At 47.1% G+C, this 19,251-nt stretch overlaps 1 protein-coding gene across 5 annotated transcripts in view; it reads left to right on the top strand.

Moving 5' to 3' along the window:
* Positions 1-19,251, top strand: part of SPTB (spectrin beta, erythrocytic) — a 126,767-nt gene that overhangs the window by 62,441 nt on the left and 45,075 nt on the right. For all 5 annotated transcript variants that reach the window (XM_053601066.1, XM_053601067.1, XM_053601070.1 and 2 more), the window contains 7 exons: positions 12,535-12,686; positions 13,840-14,013; positions 14,826-14,917; positions 15,348-15,428; positions 15,760-15,875; positions 16,249-16,361; positions 17,385-17,572. In XM_053601066.1, the coding sequence (XP_053457041.1) occupies positions 12,535-12,686; positions 13,840-14,013; positions 14,826-14,917; positions 15,348-15,428; positions 15,760-15,875; positions 16,249-16,361; positions 17,385-17,572 (916 nt within the window). The remainder of the gene's footprint in view (positions 1-12,534; positions 12,687-13,839; positions 14,014-14,825; positions 14,918-15,347; positions 15,429-15,759; positions 15,876-16,248; positions 16,362-17,384; positions 17,573-19,251) is intronic.

Here is a 19,251-nt window from a genome sequence, read left to right as displayed (position 1 = left end):
CCCTGTTCAGGATGCAACACCTTCTGTGGCCCCTCATCCCTCTTGATAACAGCTATTCTTGCTTGTGGAGAATTCTTGGCAGAACCAAGAGCTTCTCCCCTTGTCTGGATTACTTCTATCTATCACTGTGAAGATGCTTTATCAAATATTAATATGTTGAGGTTAATAATAAGACTGTTCTCCCCCCTGTGCTGTGCAGCCTGAATGAGCCATCTTAATAGCCTCTTTCATCTTTGGGATGTTCCTGTGAGCTGTCAGCTTGTTCCCAAGGGCAAGCTCTGACACCAGGCCTTGACTGCGCCATGGCCCTTAGGAGCAGCCAGCACCCAACATCCCCTCAAGCTGCTTAGCTGAAGAGGTGCCAAGGGTGTTATTTTCAGAACATTTGTGGCAGTTGTTCATTTTTGCATTTTATCATGTCAATGACGTAACTGGGAGAGACTTGTCATTATAGGGAGGTCGGCAACACCTGAGTCTCTGGGAGACATTTTGCCTCCAAACCCTTTGGCCTTCAGACTCTGGAAACTAGATCAAGAGAATGTCACTTTACAGTCTAGTGAGAGAGTATCGTGTATACAGTGTAGTGTATACGGTCTGTACACACGGATACACGCGCATGACAAATGATAGTTAGTGCTATGGCAATTTTCTAGGAACAGTAGAGTTTGTCCAGAGGGTGATCAGGGACTTGTCTGGGTCAGAGCTTGGGATCAATAGTGGCAATGGGGGTGGGCAGGGGCCACTTTGCAGGGGGCCTTGTAGGCTGTGGGTGTGATCAGGGTCCTGGTAGGACACAGAAAGAAACTCTAAAGAGCTTGTTGAGGCATTATACAGGGGAATTATTTGCAGAGGAGTGGCGGAGTTGCTGTTCCCAACCCATCAAAGTGCTTTCAGTAGGGAAATGATGGTTCTTTGTAGGGGAGAAGGTTGAAGGGAGTCTGCATAAATCCAGGCAAGAGAAGATGGGCACTTGAGCCAGCTTGGTAGCTGCAGGTGAGGAGAAAGTGGTCCATTCCAGCAGTCTCCCCCTTCGGTTCTCCTACTACTTTCCTTAGGGGACCTCAGCTGAGGCACTCCTCTGCTCCTCGGGGCCTCAGTTTTCTCACCTGCAGCACTCGGGGCTTGAACTAGATGATGCCGAAGGAGCTTCCAGCTCTGACAGGCTGCGAAGCCACCTGTGGAGTGGTGGTGACAGGTGCTGCTTTGCCCTGCACTCTGCAGCACTGGTTCCTGGCTTGGGGGGAGGGAATTGATCCTTTTTAGTAAATCAGTGTATTCTCTGGAAATTGTTCACTAAAGGCATTGCCTAGGCTGAGGCTGAGTCCTGGGCCACCTTGACTTCTGCAGGCTCATGTTCCCAGTGAGCGCAGTCTCTGCAGCCACCACCACGTGCACAGTGACAACGCCTGGCCTTTGCTCAGCTTAGTGTTCTAGGTGCTGCTTTCCATGGGCCCTTCACCCACCCTGTGAAGTGGGCAGGTGTAGGTATCACTCTTCCCCTTTGCAGATGAGGAAGGTCACAAAGCCAAGAAGTGGGCAGGACAGGACTTAAACCCTCACAGCTGTTGGGGCTGCAGCACTGGGGCTCCCACAAATGTTCTTGAGTCCTGAGTTACCTGCTCCTTTGTGCCCCGCCTGAGATGCCCCTTCCCATTTTTCCTTCCACCACCAGCTCTAGGCCTCTTTGATCAAACCTTGAACTCATTTTTGCTGCTGTCTTATGTCCTCCAAATACTGACATCTGCCAAGGCTAGCTGATCCTTGCTCTGGGGTGTTTTTGAAATCAGCTCCTGTCATTTCATTTCCATAGTTAACATGTCAGTGGGGCCATGTCACCTCAAGTGGAGACGTCTGGCAGCTGCCCCTGAGCTGGTTTCCCAGGCTCCTGCCTCTCCCCTGTCCAATCCCATTTGCACAGGGCAGTGAGAATCCTTGTCCTCTAACAAATTTCGAGTGAAGTGGGGCTTTATAAGCACCTGCAAGTTCTTCTGTACCTGGACTAGAACGTTCACATTCCCTAGTGTCTTGCTGCTGCTTTGCTCTGATACTCTCAACTGCTGCTCAGACCCACCACCTGCACACATGTACACACACACACATACATATGCACACACACACCTGTGCACACGTGTACATGCCCACACACAGATATGCACATATACACATATGCACCAGTTGCTACCTGAGGGGGTTTTCTTTCCTGCCATTCTAAAACCATTATCTTCCAACTTAAGGTGAAAAATAGTTTTCTTCAAAAATAAGAAAATTTTGGATTTAAACGAGTGTGTGATAGCTTATGATAGCTTTTTTTTGCTATAGTATATAAAGATCTCATTTTATTTAAAAATGATTACTTTTATCTTTTAAACATTTTTATTAATAAGAATATATATTTAATATAGAATAAATTAGAAAAACAGATAAAGAAAACTACATTGTTAATGTCTCATATAGATATTTTAATAACTATGTGTGTCAATATTAAAATGTTACCTATAACATGTAATCTTAGAACCTCTTTCATGTAACAGTATACCATGAATATCTTTTCAGGTGAGCAAACATGCAAATTATCATTTTATTAACTGTAATGTCTCCCTTTGTTTTCGTATATCCCAAGGTAGGGCCTCCCTAGTATTCAACTCTAAAATTCTGATCACTTCTGTTTTTTTTTGTTGTTGTTGTTTGTTTTTTAAAGAAACAGTCTCACTGTGTTGCTCAGGCTGAGGGTCAGGCTGGCGTGCAGTGGCTGTTCACAGGTGTGATCATGGCACATGACAGCCTCCAACTCCTGACTCCTGGGCTCCAGAGATCCTCCTGCCTCAGTCTCCCAAGTAGCTGGGACTTACAGGCGTACACCAGTACACCAGCTTCTGATCACTTGTACTGTCAGTCTTATGTATTTTATTCTGCATTTGCAGTTTTAGATACATAATAAGCATCCCAAACTTCTACTTTAGAATCAATCATCGCTATATTGTAAATCCTTAAGGGCAGGGGAACTATGTACTAGCTGTTTACAATACTAGCATGATATCAGGAAGGTAGTTGGTTGAAAGAGAAATTCCTCTCCAAACTGCTTAAATAGGAATAGTAAAATTAGTGCCGTCAACATAATTTATGATGTGTCCCTGAAGTTCTGCCCCTGTGCTAGGCTTTATAATGGATTGGCATCTGTGTCTTTGAGGTTTGTCACAAGTTCATGAGAATTAAAGTACGGCTCACTCTGGTTCCCTGAGTGCTTGGCTTCCTGGCATGAGGAGGAGAGAAATCCCAAGGTGTGAACCTATGAAAGGGTTCAACCTGAAGTGATTATTTTTAGGTGCTGGCCCAAGCTGATCTTGTCTTCCTGATCATCTAGTTTTACCAATAGCTTAAAGCTGTGAGCTGGTAAAAATGAAGACTTCCTCAAAAAGATATCTTCTGTACTTTTCAGCATTTACTTCTAAGGGTTTATGAACTTGTTTTTGTTTATGACATCTAGTGTTTCTTATTGTAATATACCAGCTCTGGCAGACATAACGTCTGTTTGTGCTTGATATTGTTATGTTACAGAATTACATGCAAATAATGCAAATTACAAATAACAGCACAAATAATACCCACCCCCCTTTTCTTTTTTCTTTCCTTTTTTTTTGCAGTCCTTGGCCAGGGCCGGGTTTGAACCTGCCACCTCTGGTATATGGGGCCAAAACCCTCCCTTTTTGAGACAGAGTCTCACCTCCTGTCTCAACCTCCTGTAGAGATGCCCACTACAAAAGCAGCTCGTTTTTCTATTTTTCATAGAGATGGGGTTTTGCTCTTGCTCAGACTGGTCTCAAATTCCTCAAGCAACCCACCCTCCTGGACGTCCCAGAGAGCTAGGATTACAGGTTTGAGCCACTGCACCCGGCCTAATAACACCCCTTTATTATAAGCTGGTAATTTATACCAACCTTTTATTACAAAAATTATAAGCATATAATTCTGTAACAGTATTGCACTCAAGCACACAAGGTCATAACTTCTGCCAGACCCTGTACATTCACTGTAGAAATTTTAGAAAACATAGATAAGCAGAAAGAAAAAAAAGTCATTTGCGGTCTTACCCGCAGCCATACACACCCAACTTCAGCTTTTTTTCTGTGCATATAGGTCTGCAAAACTAGGGTCATGTTACGCATAAAGTTTGACAATCTGAATTTTTACCTTAAAATGTATCATAATACCCTTTGTCATCATTGCAAGTTCTTCTACAGCCTGATCAATATCCTCATTACGGTACCAAAAATATTAAATAATCCCTTGTTGATTATTTAGGTTGCTATTTTCGATTCTTGAGAGCAGATTTGTAACAGAGAAAAGGAAATGCAGGAAGCACATGAGTTTTATAGGAAGCCATGGAAGCAATAAATAGATGGGCTCAGAAATGGGAGATTAAGATTCCAAATATAAGATGCTTCAACTTCACCGTTTGGCTTAAGAATAGGCTCCTATTTTTAAAACATCCCTGCTGGGGACTTTTGATGACAAACTTCCCAGATGATGTTAAGAGGTGAAGCAGGTACTAGAGTGGGTGGGGCCGCAGCCGGCATGCTGCATGCAGAAGAGGGGAGGAGGGAAGTTGTGGGAGAGCCAAGAGGAAGCCAGGAGCAGGTGTCACACCAGCAAGGGAAAGAGCCTGGACCTCGACCCTGAAACCCTGAAGAGAATCTTCATCGAGCAGTTGTATGGTGGTGGTGGGGGCGGGGCAGGTGTACCTGGCTGCCAGAAGACCTCACTGCCCTTTTCCAGTCCTGGGGTGGAGGAAGGCCTCCTGCCTCTGAAACCTTCCTCTCTCCCTTTCACTTCTCTTGAGGGCTCAAGGGTTAAAGATGCTTGGGATTTTTGCCTGTTGAAAAATCTCTAAGGCAAAGAAGCTGAAAGGGAATTAGGCCACCTTGGAAAGAGGGGGAAAGAAAAACATTTTAATATTTTTTTTAGAAAAAGGAATATGTATTTGTTTCTGGTTTGAATAAGCAATACATACTCCCATTGATTAAAAACTCAGAAGCTTAAGAGGCAAATAATACGTTTTACTTCGATCTCGGTTCCCCAGGCACCCAGTTCTTTGCTCACAACCTGTGTTAACCATTTCTTAATGTATCTTTCCAAGAGTATTTTATACATATAAGCAAAAGGTCAATATTGTTATTTTCCAGGTTAAGTTTTCCTTTTATCATATACTGTTCTATGTTTTTTTCCACTTTACATATCTTGAAGATTGATTTATATTACAATCATAAACAGCCTCCTCATTTTTTTATAGTTATATAGTATTTAATTAGAGGAACATATTTTAATTTAAATAGTCCCCTGTTGGTAGATATTTAGATTATTTCCAGTCTTTTGCTATTTCAAAAAAACCAATCCCCCAGTGAATAAACTTACATGACTATTTTGCAAACATACATCTGTAGGATAAATTGCTAAAAGTGGAATTACTGGGTCCAAAAGCATGTGGGTTTATAATTCTTGTTGATCTTGCCAAATTGCCTTTCATAGAAGTTGTCCCAATTATATCCTCTCCAGTACTTTCCCACATTATATCCCAATTATATCCTCTCCAGAATGCTTTCCCACGTTCTCGCCGATGTAGTATTTTATCAGATTTTTTGATCTTTGACCATCTGATGAGTGAAACATAGTGTCTTGGTGTGCTTTTGTTTTACTTTTTGGCTTATAGTATGGAAAATTTCAAACATATGAAAAAGATAAAAAATGTAATGAGCCATCACCCAAATTTAACAATCGTGAATATTCTGTCCTATTTGCTTATCTGTTTAGGGGGAGGTTAAAGTATGTTTAAAGTAAATTAAAGACCACCATGACATTTACCTCTAATAACTTTAGTATGTATCTTCGAAAAACATTTCCCATCTAACCATGGTACAGTTGTTGCACCTAATAAAATTAACCATAATTCCCAAACATAATCTAATATCCATTTGATATTCAGATTTTCCCAGTTGTCTTAAAAATGTCTTTCAGGATTAATTTGTTTAAATGAATTAAAGGTCATGTATTAGATTATGTGTGCGGGTGTGCACACTTGTGCACGTGGGCCTTTAAAATACTTCTGCGTAGTCTTAGCACCCGTAGCTTTGTGATTAGGGCGCCAGCCACATACACCAAGGCTGGCAGGTTCGAACCTGGCCTGGGCCTGCTAAACAACAATGACAACTGCAACCAAAAATAGCCGGGCGTTGTGGCAGGTGCCTGTAGTCCCAGCTACTCAGGAAGCTGAGGCAAGAGAATCGCTTAAGCCCAAGAGTTGGAGGTTGCTGTGAGCTGTGACGCCATAGCACTCTACTAAGGGCGACATAGCGACACTCTGTCTCAAAAGAAAATAATAATAAAATACTTGTGAGTAGCTTGAATAATTTTTTTTGAGAGAGAGTCTCACTGTCTCCATGGGTAGAGTACTGTGGCATCATAGCTCACAGCAACCTCAAACTCTTAGGCTCAAGTGATCCTCTTGCCTCAGCCTCTTGAGTAGCTGGGACTACAGATGCCTGCCTAAGCATCTAGCTAGTTGTTGTATTTTTAGTAGAGATGGGTCTTGCTGTTCCTTAGGCTGCTCTTGAATTCCTGAGCTCAGGCAGTCCACCTGCCTCAGCCTCCCAAAGTGCTAGGATTACAGGTGTCAGCTACTGCACTCAGCCTTAAATAATTTTTTATACATTTAAGAAACATAATTTTTTTCTGTTAACAATTTTTGTCTTTTTCCTTGTTAATCTGTAAGTGTAGTAAATTTGTATGTTATAGATATTTTTCCTCATTTGACTTTGCTCATGATGTTTTATTCCACACAAATTTTTTTAATGATTTTTTATTTATGGCTTTTGGATTTTGTGCCATATTTTGAAAGCTCTCTTCTACACTAACAGTATAAAAAACATTTACCATGACTGATTTTGATTTTTTTATGGTTTCATTTTGTCACATTTGAATTTTTGACTCAAGTGACATTTATCCTGCAATATCAGGTATGAATTTAACTAACTTTTCCTGGATGGCCATCCAGTTTTGTTAACATACCAAATAATCCATCTTCTTCCTGCATATTTGAAATGCCACTTTTATTAGATAATAAATGCCTACCTGTACCAGGAGTATTTCTGTTCTGTTGATGTGTTCATCTTTTCACATGCTAGTATAATACAGTTTTACTATAAGTCTATACAGCTCTTTAATAGAAAAAACATCTGGGAAGGCTGGCTGACCTTTATTACTCTTATTTTTGGAACATTCCTAGCTATTTTTATTTGCTTATTTATCCAGTGAAGTTTTTTTTTTTTTTTTTTGTAGAGACAGAGTCTCACTTTATGGCCCTCGGTAGAGTGCCGTGGCCTCACACAGCTCACAGCAACCTCCAACTCCTGGGCTTAAGTGATTCTCTTGCCTCAGCCTCCCAAGCAGCTGGGACTACAGCCGCCACAACGCCCAGCTATTTTTTTGTTGCAATTTGGCCAGGGCTGGGTTTGAGCCCGCCACCCTCGGCATATGGGGCCGGCGCCCTACCTACTGAGCCACAGGCGCCGCCCTATCCAGTGAAGTTTTGAATCATTCATTTAGTTTCCTCCAAATGTAAATTATATGATTTAAATACATTTAAAATACTATTCTGTGGGGTGGCGCTTGTGGTTCCGTGGATCGGGCACTGGCCATATACACCAAGGCTGGCCGGTTCGAACCCAGCCTGGGCCAGCTAAAACAATGACAACTGCAGCAAAAAATAGCCGGGCGTTGTGGTGGGCACCGATAGTCCCACCTACTTGGGAGGCTGAGGCAAGAGAATCTCTTAAGCCCAAGCATTTGAGGTTGCTTTGAGCTGTGACACCATGGCACTCTACCCAGAGCGATACCTTTATCTCCAAAATAAATGAAATGAAATACTATTCTGTTGAATATCTCCAAAATAAATGAAATGAAATGTTCTAGATATGTTTTTGTTTTTGTTTTTTGTAGAGGCAGAGTCTCACTTTATCACCCTCGGGAGAGTGCCGTGGCATCACACAGCTCACAGCAACCTCCAACTCCAGGGCTTAGGCGATTCTCTTGCCTCAGCCTCCCGAGCAGCTGGGACTACAGGCGCCCGCCACAACGCCCGGCTATTTTCTTGTTGCAGTTTGGCCAGGGCTGGGCTTGAACCCACCACCCTCGGTATATGGGGCCGGCGCCCTACCCACTGAGCCACAGGCACTGCCCCCTCTAGATATGTTTTTAATCCTTTTTTTTTTTGGAGACAGAGTCTTGCTCTGTTGCTTGCTAGAGTGCCATGGCATGGTCATAGCTCACTGCAACCTTAGACTGTTGGCCTTAAGTGATCCTCCTGCCTCAGCCTCCCGAGTAGCTGGGACTACAGGCGCCCACCAGGCCTGGGCTAATTTTTTCCTATTTTTAGTAGAGTTGGGATCTCCCTCTTGCTCATGCCAGTCTTGAATTCCTGAGTTCACATGATCCTCCCACCTTGGCCTCCCAGACTGCTAGGATTATAGGCATGAGCCACTGCGCCTGGCCCTCAATATATGTTAATTTGGGATGAATTGATACCTTGGTTTGAGTTTTTTATTTAAGAACTCAGTTTGCCTGTCCATTCATTCAGATTTTCTGTGTGTACCTCAGGAGCCTTTGAAGGTTTTCTTTGTGTAGATTTTGCACACTTCTTTTGAGACATACTGTGGACCATTTTGTCTCTTTATTATCATTGGGGACCTTACAAAGTAATGTCTCAGGAAATGACCCTGCTATACTTTCAGTGATTGTTTTTTGCCTCTAGGATTAAATATAAACTTCTTAGCCTCTCATTCGAGGCTCTCCACATCCCTTTTAAAACCTGTTTTCCCCATGTTTTCTTCTAACCTGTAGCAACTCAGCAGCCCCTGGACAAGCTTTGACATTTTGTGCCTATCTGCTTGGGCTCCTTCTGTCTCCCTCCTTCTGACTGTCCAAAGTGGTTCTCTTCACATCTTCCCCTTCGACTACTCCAATTGGAAATGACCTATCTCCTCTTAGACCCCTTGGGCATTAAGCTGGTAACTAGCCCATTATTACCTTGAGATACCCTGTTTTCCCGAAAATAAGACAGTGTCTTATTTTAAGGTGTGCTCCCAAAGATGCGCTAGGTCTTATTTTCAGGGGACGTCTTATCTTTCCTGTAAGTAGGTCTTATTTTCTGAGGATGTCTTATTTTTGGGGAAACAGGGTAGCTTTTATGTTAGTAAAGTGCCCTGCCATTTATTTCCTGTGTGGTTGCACAATTAACTGTTTGTGAGTTTGGGTCGTGTTTCCCCACCTGGATTGTGAGGCCTAGGAGAGAGTGAGCCTGCCTCACTCCCCACCTCCAGCCCTGCCCCTGTGCCCTTCAGCATCTGGGCCAGGCCCTTGCACAGGTAACAGCAGTGGTGATGGTAATGATGATGGCTCACATTACCATCGCACATGCTTTCCCTGTGCCATCACTTCCCACATATGAACTCACTTATTAGTGGATAAATATTTGAGGGCTTTTGAGCATGTTGGAGTTACAGGTGTATTCAACCTCAAACTAAACCTTTGAAGGCAGTGTAAAGAAAAGATCACTCAGTCTTGATACCAGGTCAATAATTGTATCAGAACTGATCAGGGAGGAAGATGAGTTTTCTTAGGGGAAGCCTAACACCTGGGGTGGTGGGGTGAGGAGGAAGACCACAGCCTGGGAAGGACAGCAAAAGGAGGGGGATGGAGAGGCCGTGGGTTTGATGGCAGCAAAGCCTTTCCTGCACTGGCAGCGTCAGGGCTCTGGAAGGAAGGCCTGGCTCCTAGCAGGTCCCTAAAGGATGGTTCAGGTCCCTTAGGGACAACAGGCCCAGTGCACAGCCACCTCTCCTCCTGTCTATACCACCAGAGTTCCCAGTTGGCTCCGGGCCGCCCACCATTCCTGCACTTGAACAGCTCCTGGGGAGCATCTGGGCCATGTGGGGTGAATGTGCTGAATGTGGTGAGGTCGTGCAGCCAAGCAAAAGAGCTCATGGAAATTAATTCCCACCCTGAGACTTTACTTCTCATCATCATTAGCCTCAGACTCTCCCATGTCTCAACACTGCAGAGTATCTCAAGATACTGGGGATTCTGAGTGCTTTTACCCCAGCCTTCAACTAAAAGGCAGTCAGAGGCTGCCTGCTGGTGTTCTAAACCTGCGGCTCTGGTATTTTGGGGCTAGGAGGGATCATTGGTGTGTTGAAAACCAGGGAGGTGTGAGGGTGCTCATAACTTCTGCACCAATAAACATGTCAGCCCAGTGGTCTAGAATTAAATTCCTCATCCCTAGCTAGAAGCACTGCCTTACCCTTTGCCAAGCACCTATGTAAGACAGGAAAAGGAGGAAGGAAGAAGGCCTGTATCTTGGGGAGCACTTAACTTCTAAAGGGGTTAAAATTTCAGCCCCTTAGTCAAAGGCGCCGTTTCTGATTTGAAGAATTAGCTGCTCAAAGACAGATCTGGCTTCTAGGGAAAGCACTGTGGGGCTGTGGCTTGCTCTGCTGAATCTAAACATGGCCCACAGTAAACCTGGTTGTTTCCTGGCTCCCCAGCCCATACATACATCATCAAACCTTTAGTTACATTTGCCTGAAGCTGCCCTTGAAATCAGGAAAGTGATTTAATTTTCTACTGACAAAAGAATAAGGGCGATTTTCCCCCCTGAAACCAGCCAGAGGTCCTGAATAAATGAATGCTGTTTTAATTTTATATTTATTTAAGATTTGTGTAGTCAGGAGTAGTATTTTTCCTCTTGGAAGTCTTATTTAGATGGCTGCCATAGAATTCTTTACATACATCTCAAACCTAGATCTCATATTTATAGTAGTGGGTGTGCCTCAAGAATAGGGACCGTCTGTCCTTGAATTCCCTACCTCCACCCAAAGCCTGGCACCTGTTGGTGGTACAGTAAATGTTTGCTGAATGAGTGAACATGTGAATAAAGGGTCTGAGTTCCTAACACTAAAATCACAGTGAAGTAGGAAGGCATCTGATGCTGTGGGCCTCAGGAACTGCCAGCATTATACCCTTGAGGCAGAGCTGGCTGAACTTCTCTTTTTGTTGTTGTTAAATCAGATATTTAATAATTTAAGAAGCCAACCCTTCCACAGCTGGGGGTCAGCTGGGCATGTTGTTAGCCTCTCCTGCAACATTGACATCCCTCATGGCTGGGCCACTCTTAGTCTATCCTGAAGGTGGCCTGACCCCAGCCCTTCCAGAGATGCTCCATAGCCCTCAGTCCCAGCCTCCCTGCCAGGTCAGCTCCTGCCCTGAGTCTTCAAACCCAAGTGCCCAGAATCCAATTGCCACAAACTCTTCATAAAACTGCAGTGAGAGCTCACTCCTCTCACTTCTCTCCTTTTGTTTCTATCTTGCTTCTTTTCTTATTTTGCTGCTTTTCTCTTTTTGTCCTCCTTCTAACATTCTTTCCCTTTTTTTGGTGATGGCAGCATCTTATCCAAGCTTCTCCAGCCCTAACCTAGACGGGTCACTGGCATCATTTGGGCAGAGGGGCCAAGAAGTGCCCACCTGTACCGGTTCAGCCTCAGCCAGGGAATTTAGGGTGAGGGTTCATGTCACGTTCCCAGGGCTGAAGATCAAAAATCCCCTGTCATTCTGCTATTCTGAGGGTGAGAAAGACATCGCAATACAATGGGTAGCCCCAGCCCACGTGCATCATACATTCCACATGTCTCCTGCCTCATCATTCTCTTCTACCCACCAGGAACTCCCTGAGGGCAGGCAGTTTGCTTTACCTCTGTCTCATCAGGCCTAGCACAGGCCTGCCACATCAGGAACTAAATAAATGTCCACACAGTCAGCCACAGTGCAGCTGTGGAGCACCAACTATGTGGCAGGCTCCCCGGCCTGGGGACAGGGCGAACCAGACAGACTTCCTTGGGTTCAAGGAACCTCCAGTCTTACAGAAGAGATGAACCTTCAACTAATAACTGGCAATGCAAATGCAGCAGTCAGGGCTTACAAGGGGAGACCCACCCCAGAGAATGGGGCAGGAAAACTCTCCTGAGAAGCACTATTTACACTGGCTCCTAAAGGATGAATAGGAGTTTGGTGAAAGGGGGTAGAGTGGCGTAGAAGGGCTGAGAGAGCATCCAAGGCAGAGGGAATATTTGTTGGGGGGATGGATGGACAGATGGGTGAACCTGGCATTGAAATCTGAGCTTGCTGATGGGTACAGGGAAATAGAAAGATGAATTAGGGGTGTCCTGAGGTCTTGCATAGAACGTGTAGGGGTGGGAGTGATCTCTTCATTGCCTTCTTTCTGATGGCATGTGGATTGGTGTTGCTGAAAGCCTATGGCTTGGTCACAGATACTCCCAGGAAGGGGGTATAATGACTACATCGACCTCCTCTGTCAGGCACAGGATGGAGAGTGACACTGGATTAAGGTAACATCCCTTGGCCCCAGGTCACATTAACCCTGTTAAGCCTGCCGGTCTTGCCCACGCTTCTTCTCCGCCCCCCTCTTCCCAGATGAGCGAGAAGTTGTTCAGAAAAAGACCTTCACGAAATGGGTGAATTCCCACCTGGCCCGAGTGTCCTGCCGCATCACAGACCTCTACAAGGACCTGCGGGACGGGCGGATGCTCATCAAGCTGCTGGAGGTGCTCTCTGGGGAGATCCTGGTAAAGCCCCTTTCTGTGCCGGGAGCCCTTTCCCTGGGCCCCAGGGCTGGTGCCATCAGCCCCTCTCCAGCAAAGGCCTGTGTTGGGGACATCTCAGTTTCTCAAGGCCTTCTAAGGTTTCTCTCTGCTCCTTTGGGAGGTTCCAACACTTAGAATGTGAGATGGCCATGTGACTGACTGGGTGACTGGGTTCTCTGACCTCTATCCAGAACTTCTTGCCTCCTTCTGGCCATTCGTACCTGAGCATGCTTCTCCCAGAAGCCATACAGAGCTCTTGACTTTTACAGTGAGGTCTGGTCCTCGTAGCTGGCCTGTGGTCCCTCTTGGAAGCAACAGGAAAGTGTGGAAGCTATTTTGTATGTGCTTAGCTACTCTTACAAGTGGAAATGTAGTAGAGGTGCTCTTGGTTGTAACCCACCCAACAGAACTGTTGCTCTGAAGAAGATGTAGTGAGAGCGTTTTGCTTTGCTCAGTGCAAAGGAAGCTTTGTGATCTTGGGCCTCACAGGCAGACTCTCTTTACCCCCATTACCCCATGTGTAAAGGGAATGAAGCCTCCACCTGGTGACATACTCTGAGATCCTCAGGGTGGGAGTGAAAGGTGTCACGTTCTTTGTTGCCTTTTCAACTCCAGGCTTAGGTTCTGCTACCGTCTCAGCTGAGATTCCACTGGGGAGTTATCACTGGGGACCCTTCATGTGCAAATGTCATCAGTGATGTTGCCCTTGAGATTGGGCTGGGGATGATCAAGGGATGGTGTGGTTGGGCAGGGCCAAACCCATTACCAATCTCCAACTAAAAGCCACTGTGATCACCAACCAGCAGTAAATAGTTCCTAGAACTGTGCCTAGCACATCATAAGGGCCCGATTAACGATCGTGATATTATGTTTGAATGCCATTCATTACCCCTCAGAAGGGTTTGTTCAGACCAGACGGGCACGAGGCAGCCTGCTTGCAGAGCTCTGGGTGCTTGAGGGAGAGAACTTTGCTAAAAAGAAGGGATTGAAAAGTGTCCAGGAATGACAGGGACATGTGTCAGGACAGGAAGGTGGAGGGTAGGTGCTGGCGACAGAAGTTGGTCCAGGCTGCAGCTGCCTCTGGGGCAACCATGTGGCCCCTCCATGCCCATGGGGGCCCGCTGCTGTCCTCTAGCCAAAGCCCACCAAGGGGAAGATGCGCATCCACTGCCTGGAGAACGTGGACAAGGCCCTGCAGTTCCTCAAGGAGCAGCGCGTGCATCTGGAAAACATGGGCTCCCATGACATCGTGGACGGCAACCACCGCCTGGTCCTGGGTCTCATCTGGACCATCATCCTCCGCTTCCAGGTGGGCAAGTGGGGGCCTGTCAGTGCTGGACAGGGCTTGGGAATCCAGAGATGGTGACTAGAGTGTGAGTGTCAGTGCATTCTGGGGCAGGCGGGTGGCTAGAAACCTGTCCTATGGGACGGTGCTTGCAGGAAGGAGTAACTGTCTTCCACATCACCCCAGATCACTGAACCCCGGAAATTAGTAGCTGGACTGAGATCTGTCCGGAAGATCTGCTTCTCACCCCCCTGCCCCAGCATGTGTAACTTCTTGGTTTTTGAAATAATTTGATTCAGAAATTGAAAAAGATAATACTGAAGATCTGATTGGAAAATTTTCTCACCCTGAAATTCGGAGTCTAGATTATTTGTAAGGACATTTAGAAAAGGTGAGAGAAGGAAAACAGGGTTTTGCACCTGTTTGGGGACAGGAAGAACCCAGCCCGAGGAGGAGGAGGAGACTGCACACAACTCAGAGTATCCACATCAGCCTGGCTGTCCAACTTCACTCTGCACGAGTGCATAAGATTTGGCAGTGATAGTAGTAGAACTGGGAAGAATGAAAGGACAAAAGCAATAATCCAGTGCGGCCCAACATTCAGGTTGTCTCCCAGCCTCACAGGGCGTCTTGTTGTCTCAGTATCCTGTTAGACTCTAGTTTGATGAGAAGAAGTCATCCGGGTGCTGCTCTGGCTGACTGAGGCAGGGAGTAGACCGTGGGGACCTGGGTCCCAGGGTGTCTTGCTGCAGAGGAGGGCAGCCTCCGGGGAGAGCAGGAAGGCTCAGATCCGGATGCACATCCACTTCAAATCTCTGTTGTCCTGCCACTCTCAGATTCAGGACATTGTTGTTGAAACTCAGGAAGGCCGTGAGACTCGCTCAGCCAAGGACGCATTGCTGTTATGGTGTCAGATGAAGACGGCAGGGTATGCGCTAGGATCCGGCCTTTGTTGCGTTTCCCCCCTGGCTCCCCACAAGCACTGCCATCCCAAGGGACAGGAGACATCCTCACCCAGAACTGCAGCTGCTTCAGTGTAACTGATGCAGCCCTCTGTGCTGACCTGGTTCTCCCCATCCTGTCTCGTCCAGCCAACCTGAGGCTGGAACACAGGACTCTTTCCCAGCGCCACCTGCAGTCAGGCCACCTGTAGTCGGGCTGTGGGCCTGTCTGCGCTACAGGTTCACGTCTTATGGGGAGCCTCTTTGTGTGGCTGAGCTGCTGTGTCCGCTCACATTGACGCAGCTCAAGAAGGGACAGGTCTCTTCCTTTCCTGGAGTATTGGCCCTCTGTTGTGTACTTGCTTGGGGCCACAAAAGAATCTGTGTCTTAGGTCTTAATGTTTCTCTTGGATGCAGCTACCCCAATGTCAATGTCACCAACTTCACCTCCAGCTGGAAGGATGGCCTGGCCTTTAACGCTCTGATTCACAAGCACCGGTAAGAGGGGACGGTGTGAGGACTGACGGAACAGCCTCCCTGAGGCCTTTGGACATACTGGTTGCAGGAAGGTTGCCTGCACTGCTCCCTGTCCTTTCCCCACTGGCCTCCTGTAGCATCACTGCTTCCCTTAATTCCCCATCATGCCTGCTGCCCGCTCCTTGCATGCTGGGGCCTGCACATGCTCCTCTCTCTGCTCTGCTCCCATCTCCTCCTCTCCCTTCTCCTGCCTGGCCATCTCCCTGCATACCCAAAGCGTGGAGCAAAAATGCTCCATCCCAGGGAGGGATGCTGTGGCCATTCCCTTTTCATGGTCCAACTTCGTCCCCAGACCTGACCTGATTAACTTTGATAAGCTGAAGGACTCCAATGCCCGCCACAACCTGGAGCACGCATTTGATGTGGCTGAGCGCCAGCTGGGCATCATCCCTCTCCTCGACCCCGAAGGTGAGCTGTACCCACCTGGCCATCCCTGTGCTGAGGTGATGGGTTCGGGGCCTGCTGAGCTGGAGAGAACTGGACTGGCAGGGCTCCTGGAGGCTGGCCCGGGTGCCAGGCGAGCTGTGGGCACAGTGGCCAGGCTGGGCTGTGCTCTGGGCCTGCTCCTCAGCTCCAGGCTAGTTCCCAGCGCCTGGCCTGGTCTGATCAGAGGTCCATTGTGGACTTTGGATCTCTGTCTTTTCTTCTTTCATAATTGTGGTCCTGATGCTGATTCCATCACTCCCTTCCATTCTTGCCCCAGTAGTTGTCACTTGGTGGCTGTGGTTGAACTTCGTGCTGGAGGAGTTTGGTCCTGAGAATGTGCTCTTTCCCCTTACAGATGTCTTTACAGAGAACCCTGATGAGAAGTCCATCATCACCTACGTAGTGGCATTTTACCACTACTTTTCCAAGATGAAGGTGCTGGCTGTGGAGGGCAAGCGTGTCGGCAAGGTACCAAGCTGCTCTGGAACCAGAGTGTCACCCTTTCCGTGTTTGCCTCAGCAAGATCCAGACTGAGGATCTCCCTTTGTATCCCTAAAGCTTCAGGCCTGGGCCCCCAGCTGTGACCACCCATCCCACCCCACAACTTCCTCTAAAGCTGACCTTTGCCACATTGATTGCTCCCAAGCTGAATTCCAAAGCAGGTTGATGGTTTTCCTAAAGATGCCGCACCTGCAGCTCTGTGCCCATCATCTACTTGGAGACCCGTGTCTTGGGAATGTCCCCACAGGAGCCAATATGGGCTTTCATTTGAGTTGTTTATTGTGGTTGTGGCTGTCTTGGGGCCCACAATGTACTAGGAACTTACCCCTCTGCCACATTCCAGTGTCTCCTGCTAGGCCCACAACTCCTAGACTGCAGGGGTGTATAACCTTTTTTTCCTGCTGTACACTGGAAGAAGAAGAGTTGTCTTGGGCCACACATTAAATACATAAACACTAACAAAAGCTGATGAGCAAAAAAAAGGCTGTACATAATTTTCACTGTATCCGACACCACAGATAAACAAAACAGGCCTCAAAAACGTGCATGCTGCTCACAGGCAGCAGGTAGGACACCTCTGTTAGAGGGTAGGGACTGTTTCTCATTCATCTTTGTGCTCCTGGTGTTCAGCAAGGACAGTGTCTGGCAGCCTTGATTCTTCATAAACATTTCAAAATAAAACCCCGGCCCCCTGATGGTTGGTATTGCAGCATGGCAAACTTACTAAACTGTCATAGGGTTTGGGGACAGTGGAGAGCTGCCCCAGAGCCAGCTCTCTGCTGGCTGCCAGTGCAAGAGGAGGCCTCAACTACCTCTAGTCCACTCCTTCTGCCTTGACCACAGTGTTGAACTCAGAGCACAGACCCAACCTGGAGCACCCCAGGGTTTGAGAGGTGTTTCTTGATTGTGGTCCTTATTGGTGCCCTCTTTGCTGGCGTTGTTGGTGGCCTTGTTCTTCTGATGAGAATGAATAACAAGGTGGCTTCTTAGGTCATTGACCATGCCATTGAGACTGAGAAGATGATCGAAAAGTACAGTGGGCTGGCTTCAGACCTGCTCACCTGGATCGAGCAGACCATCACCGTCCTGAACAGCCACAAGTTTGCCAACTCACTGGCTGGCGTCCAGCAGCAGCTCCAGGCCTTCAGCACCTACCGCACTGTGGAGAAGCCACCCAAGTAAGGGCCTGGCACTCAGGATGGTGGTACTTGGGGGCTGAGAAACTGACCACCAAGAGGAAGAGCCAGGTTCTAGGCCTTATCCACAAGCACATCCTCAAGGTTAGAGAGCTGTACCCCTGTCACCTGGCTCAGGACCCTCTTTGCCATCCTAGTCAAGCCATCGGCTTTTAGGAAATGGGCACTGATGAGAAACCTCAATGCTCAGCCCAAGAAAGTGGCTCTTCCCAGGTCCCTGAGGAGGAGCAGGAGGGAAATCTCAGGCTTCTGAGTTTGTTTGAAGAACTTGTGCTGGAAAGCTCCTCTCTTGTCCACCCTCTGAGTCGCAGGTTTGTTTCTGCTGATGACCTCTGTGTTCTCAGCCCTGAGCCCTCTGCACGGGCCTTATGGATCATCAAGTACACCCTTTCCCCTCCCATCTGTCACTCTCAGCGGCAGGGCACTGAGCCTGCTTCTTAGCCACACACACACATGCACACATGTGCACCATGTACACATGTGCATGTGCACATACAGCCACACACACATGCACATGCACATGTACACAACCATGTACACACTGCACACAACGTGTAATGTGTGCACATATAGTCAAGCACACATGGATGCACACACAGCCATGCTTACACGCACGTGTACACAACCATGCACATATACACGTGCACACATGCCCATACAACCATGCTACACGGCACAGTGCATATACAACCATGCATGTGCACACATGCACAGCCATGCACACATACAACCATGCACATGTGCACACACAGCCATCCATGCACACATGCATTCACAACCCCACAGACAAATGCACAACCATGCATACACACAGGTACAGACAGCCATGCACACACAAACATGCACATATATGCACATGAAGCATTCTAGGTAGTCTGCTGTTAGCTTATGCAGCTCCCTTGAAACAGGTTTCTAGCTCATTGGTGGAACCTTCTGCTTTGTTCCTCCCTCTCCCATTTCCCACACTCTTCATTCATGATTTTAAGCAGGGAAAGGTGACACCAAGTCTAGGACGTGCTATAAACAAGGATATGGTTTTTGGCCTGACACTAACCCACTTTTAAAGTCCTAAATTCAGTACAGATAACATCCTCTGTGAGCCTACCAGCCACTGCCCACAGGGCACTATCTCCTGGCCGTGTAGATAGTGCTTCATAGCCAGAGCACACCTGTGCACTTGTGAGCACTGAGCTCCATCAGTCTGTGCGCAGGTGGGGACCTTGTGTGTAGCCAACCCTCAGGTACCATGTCAAGGATGTAAAAGTGGGCAGACACTTAGTTACACAAAGAAATTAGGAAGTTTGTGGTTGCCTGGAACTTGGACCCCATGTGCTAGACATCTGCTGCCAGTTCTCTGACACCCACAGTCCTTCCAGAGCCCAGCCTTTCCTGCCCTCTTAGAAGCATCTGGCCCTAGGATTTGTCAGGAGACCCAGCTCCCTGGGACTCATGCAAGAGCTGCTATCAGGGCAGAGTGCTCTTATGAGGACAATGCTTAGGGCGCACTGGCTCATTCAGTAACAGACGGACTAGAGAGCTAGTCAGATGCCTTCATTGCTTATGTTTCTTTGTATCAATTGATAAAACTTCATATTTACAGGAGTTTCTAGAATGCTTCAATTAGCCATTCTCCTGTGGAAGCAGATCATAAATGCTGTGGT

Source organism: Nycticebus coucang, chromosome 9 (assembly GCF_027406575.1).
Source record: "Nycticebus coucang isolate mNycCou1 chromosome 9, mNycCou1.pri, whole genome shotgun sequence".
Lineage (NCBI taxonomy): Eukaryota > Metazoa > Chordata > Mammalia > Primates > Lorisidae > Nycticebus > Nycticebus coucang.
This window is presented reverse-complemented; position numbering and strand designations above follow the sequence as displayed.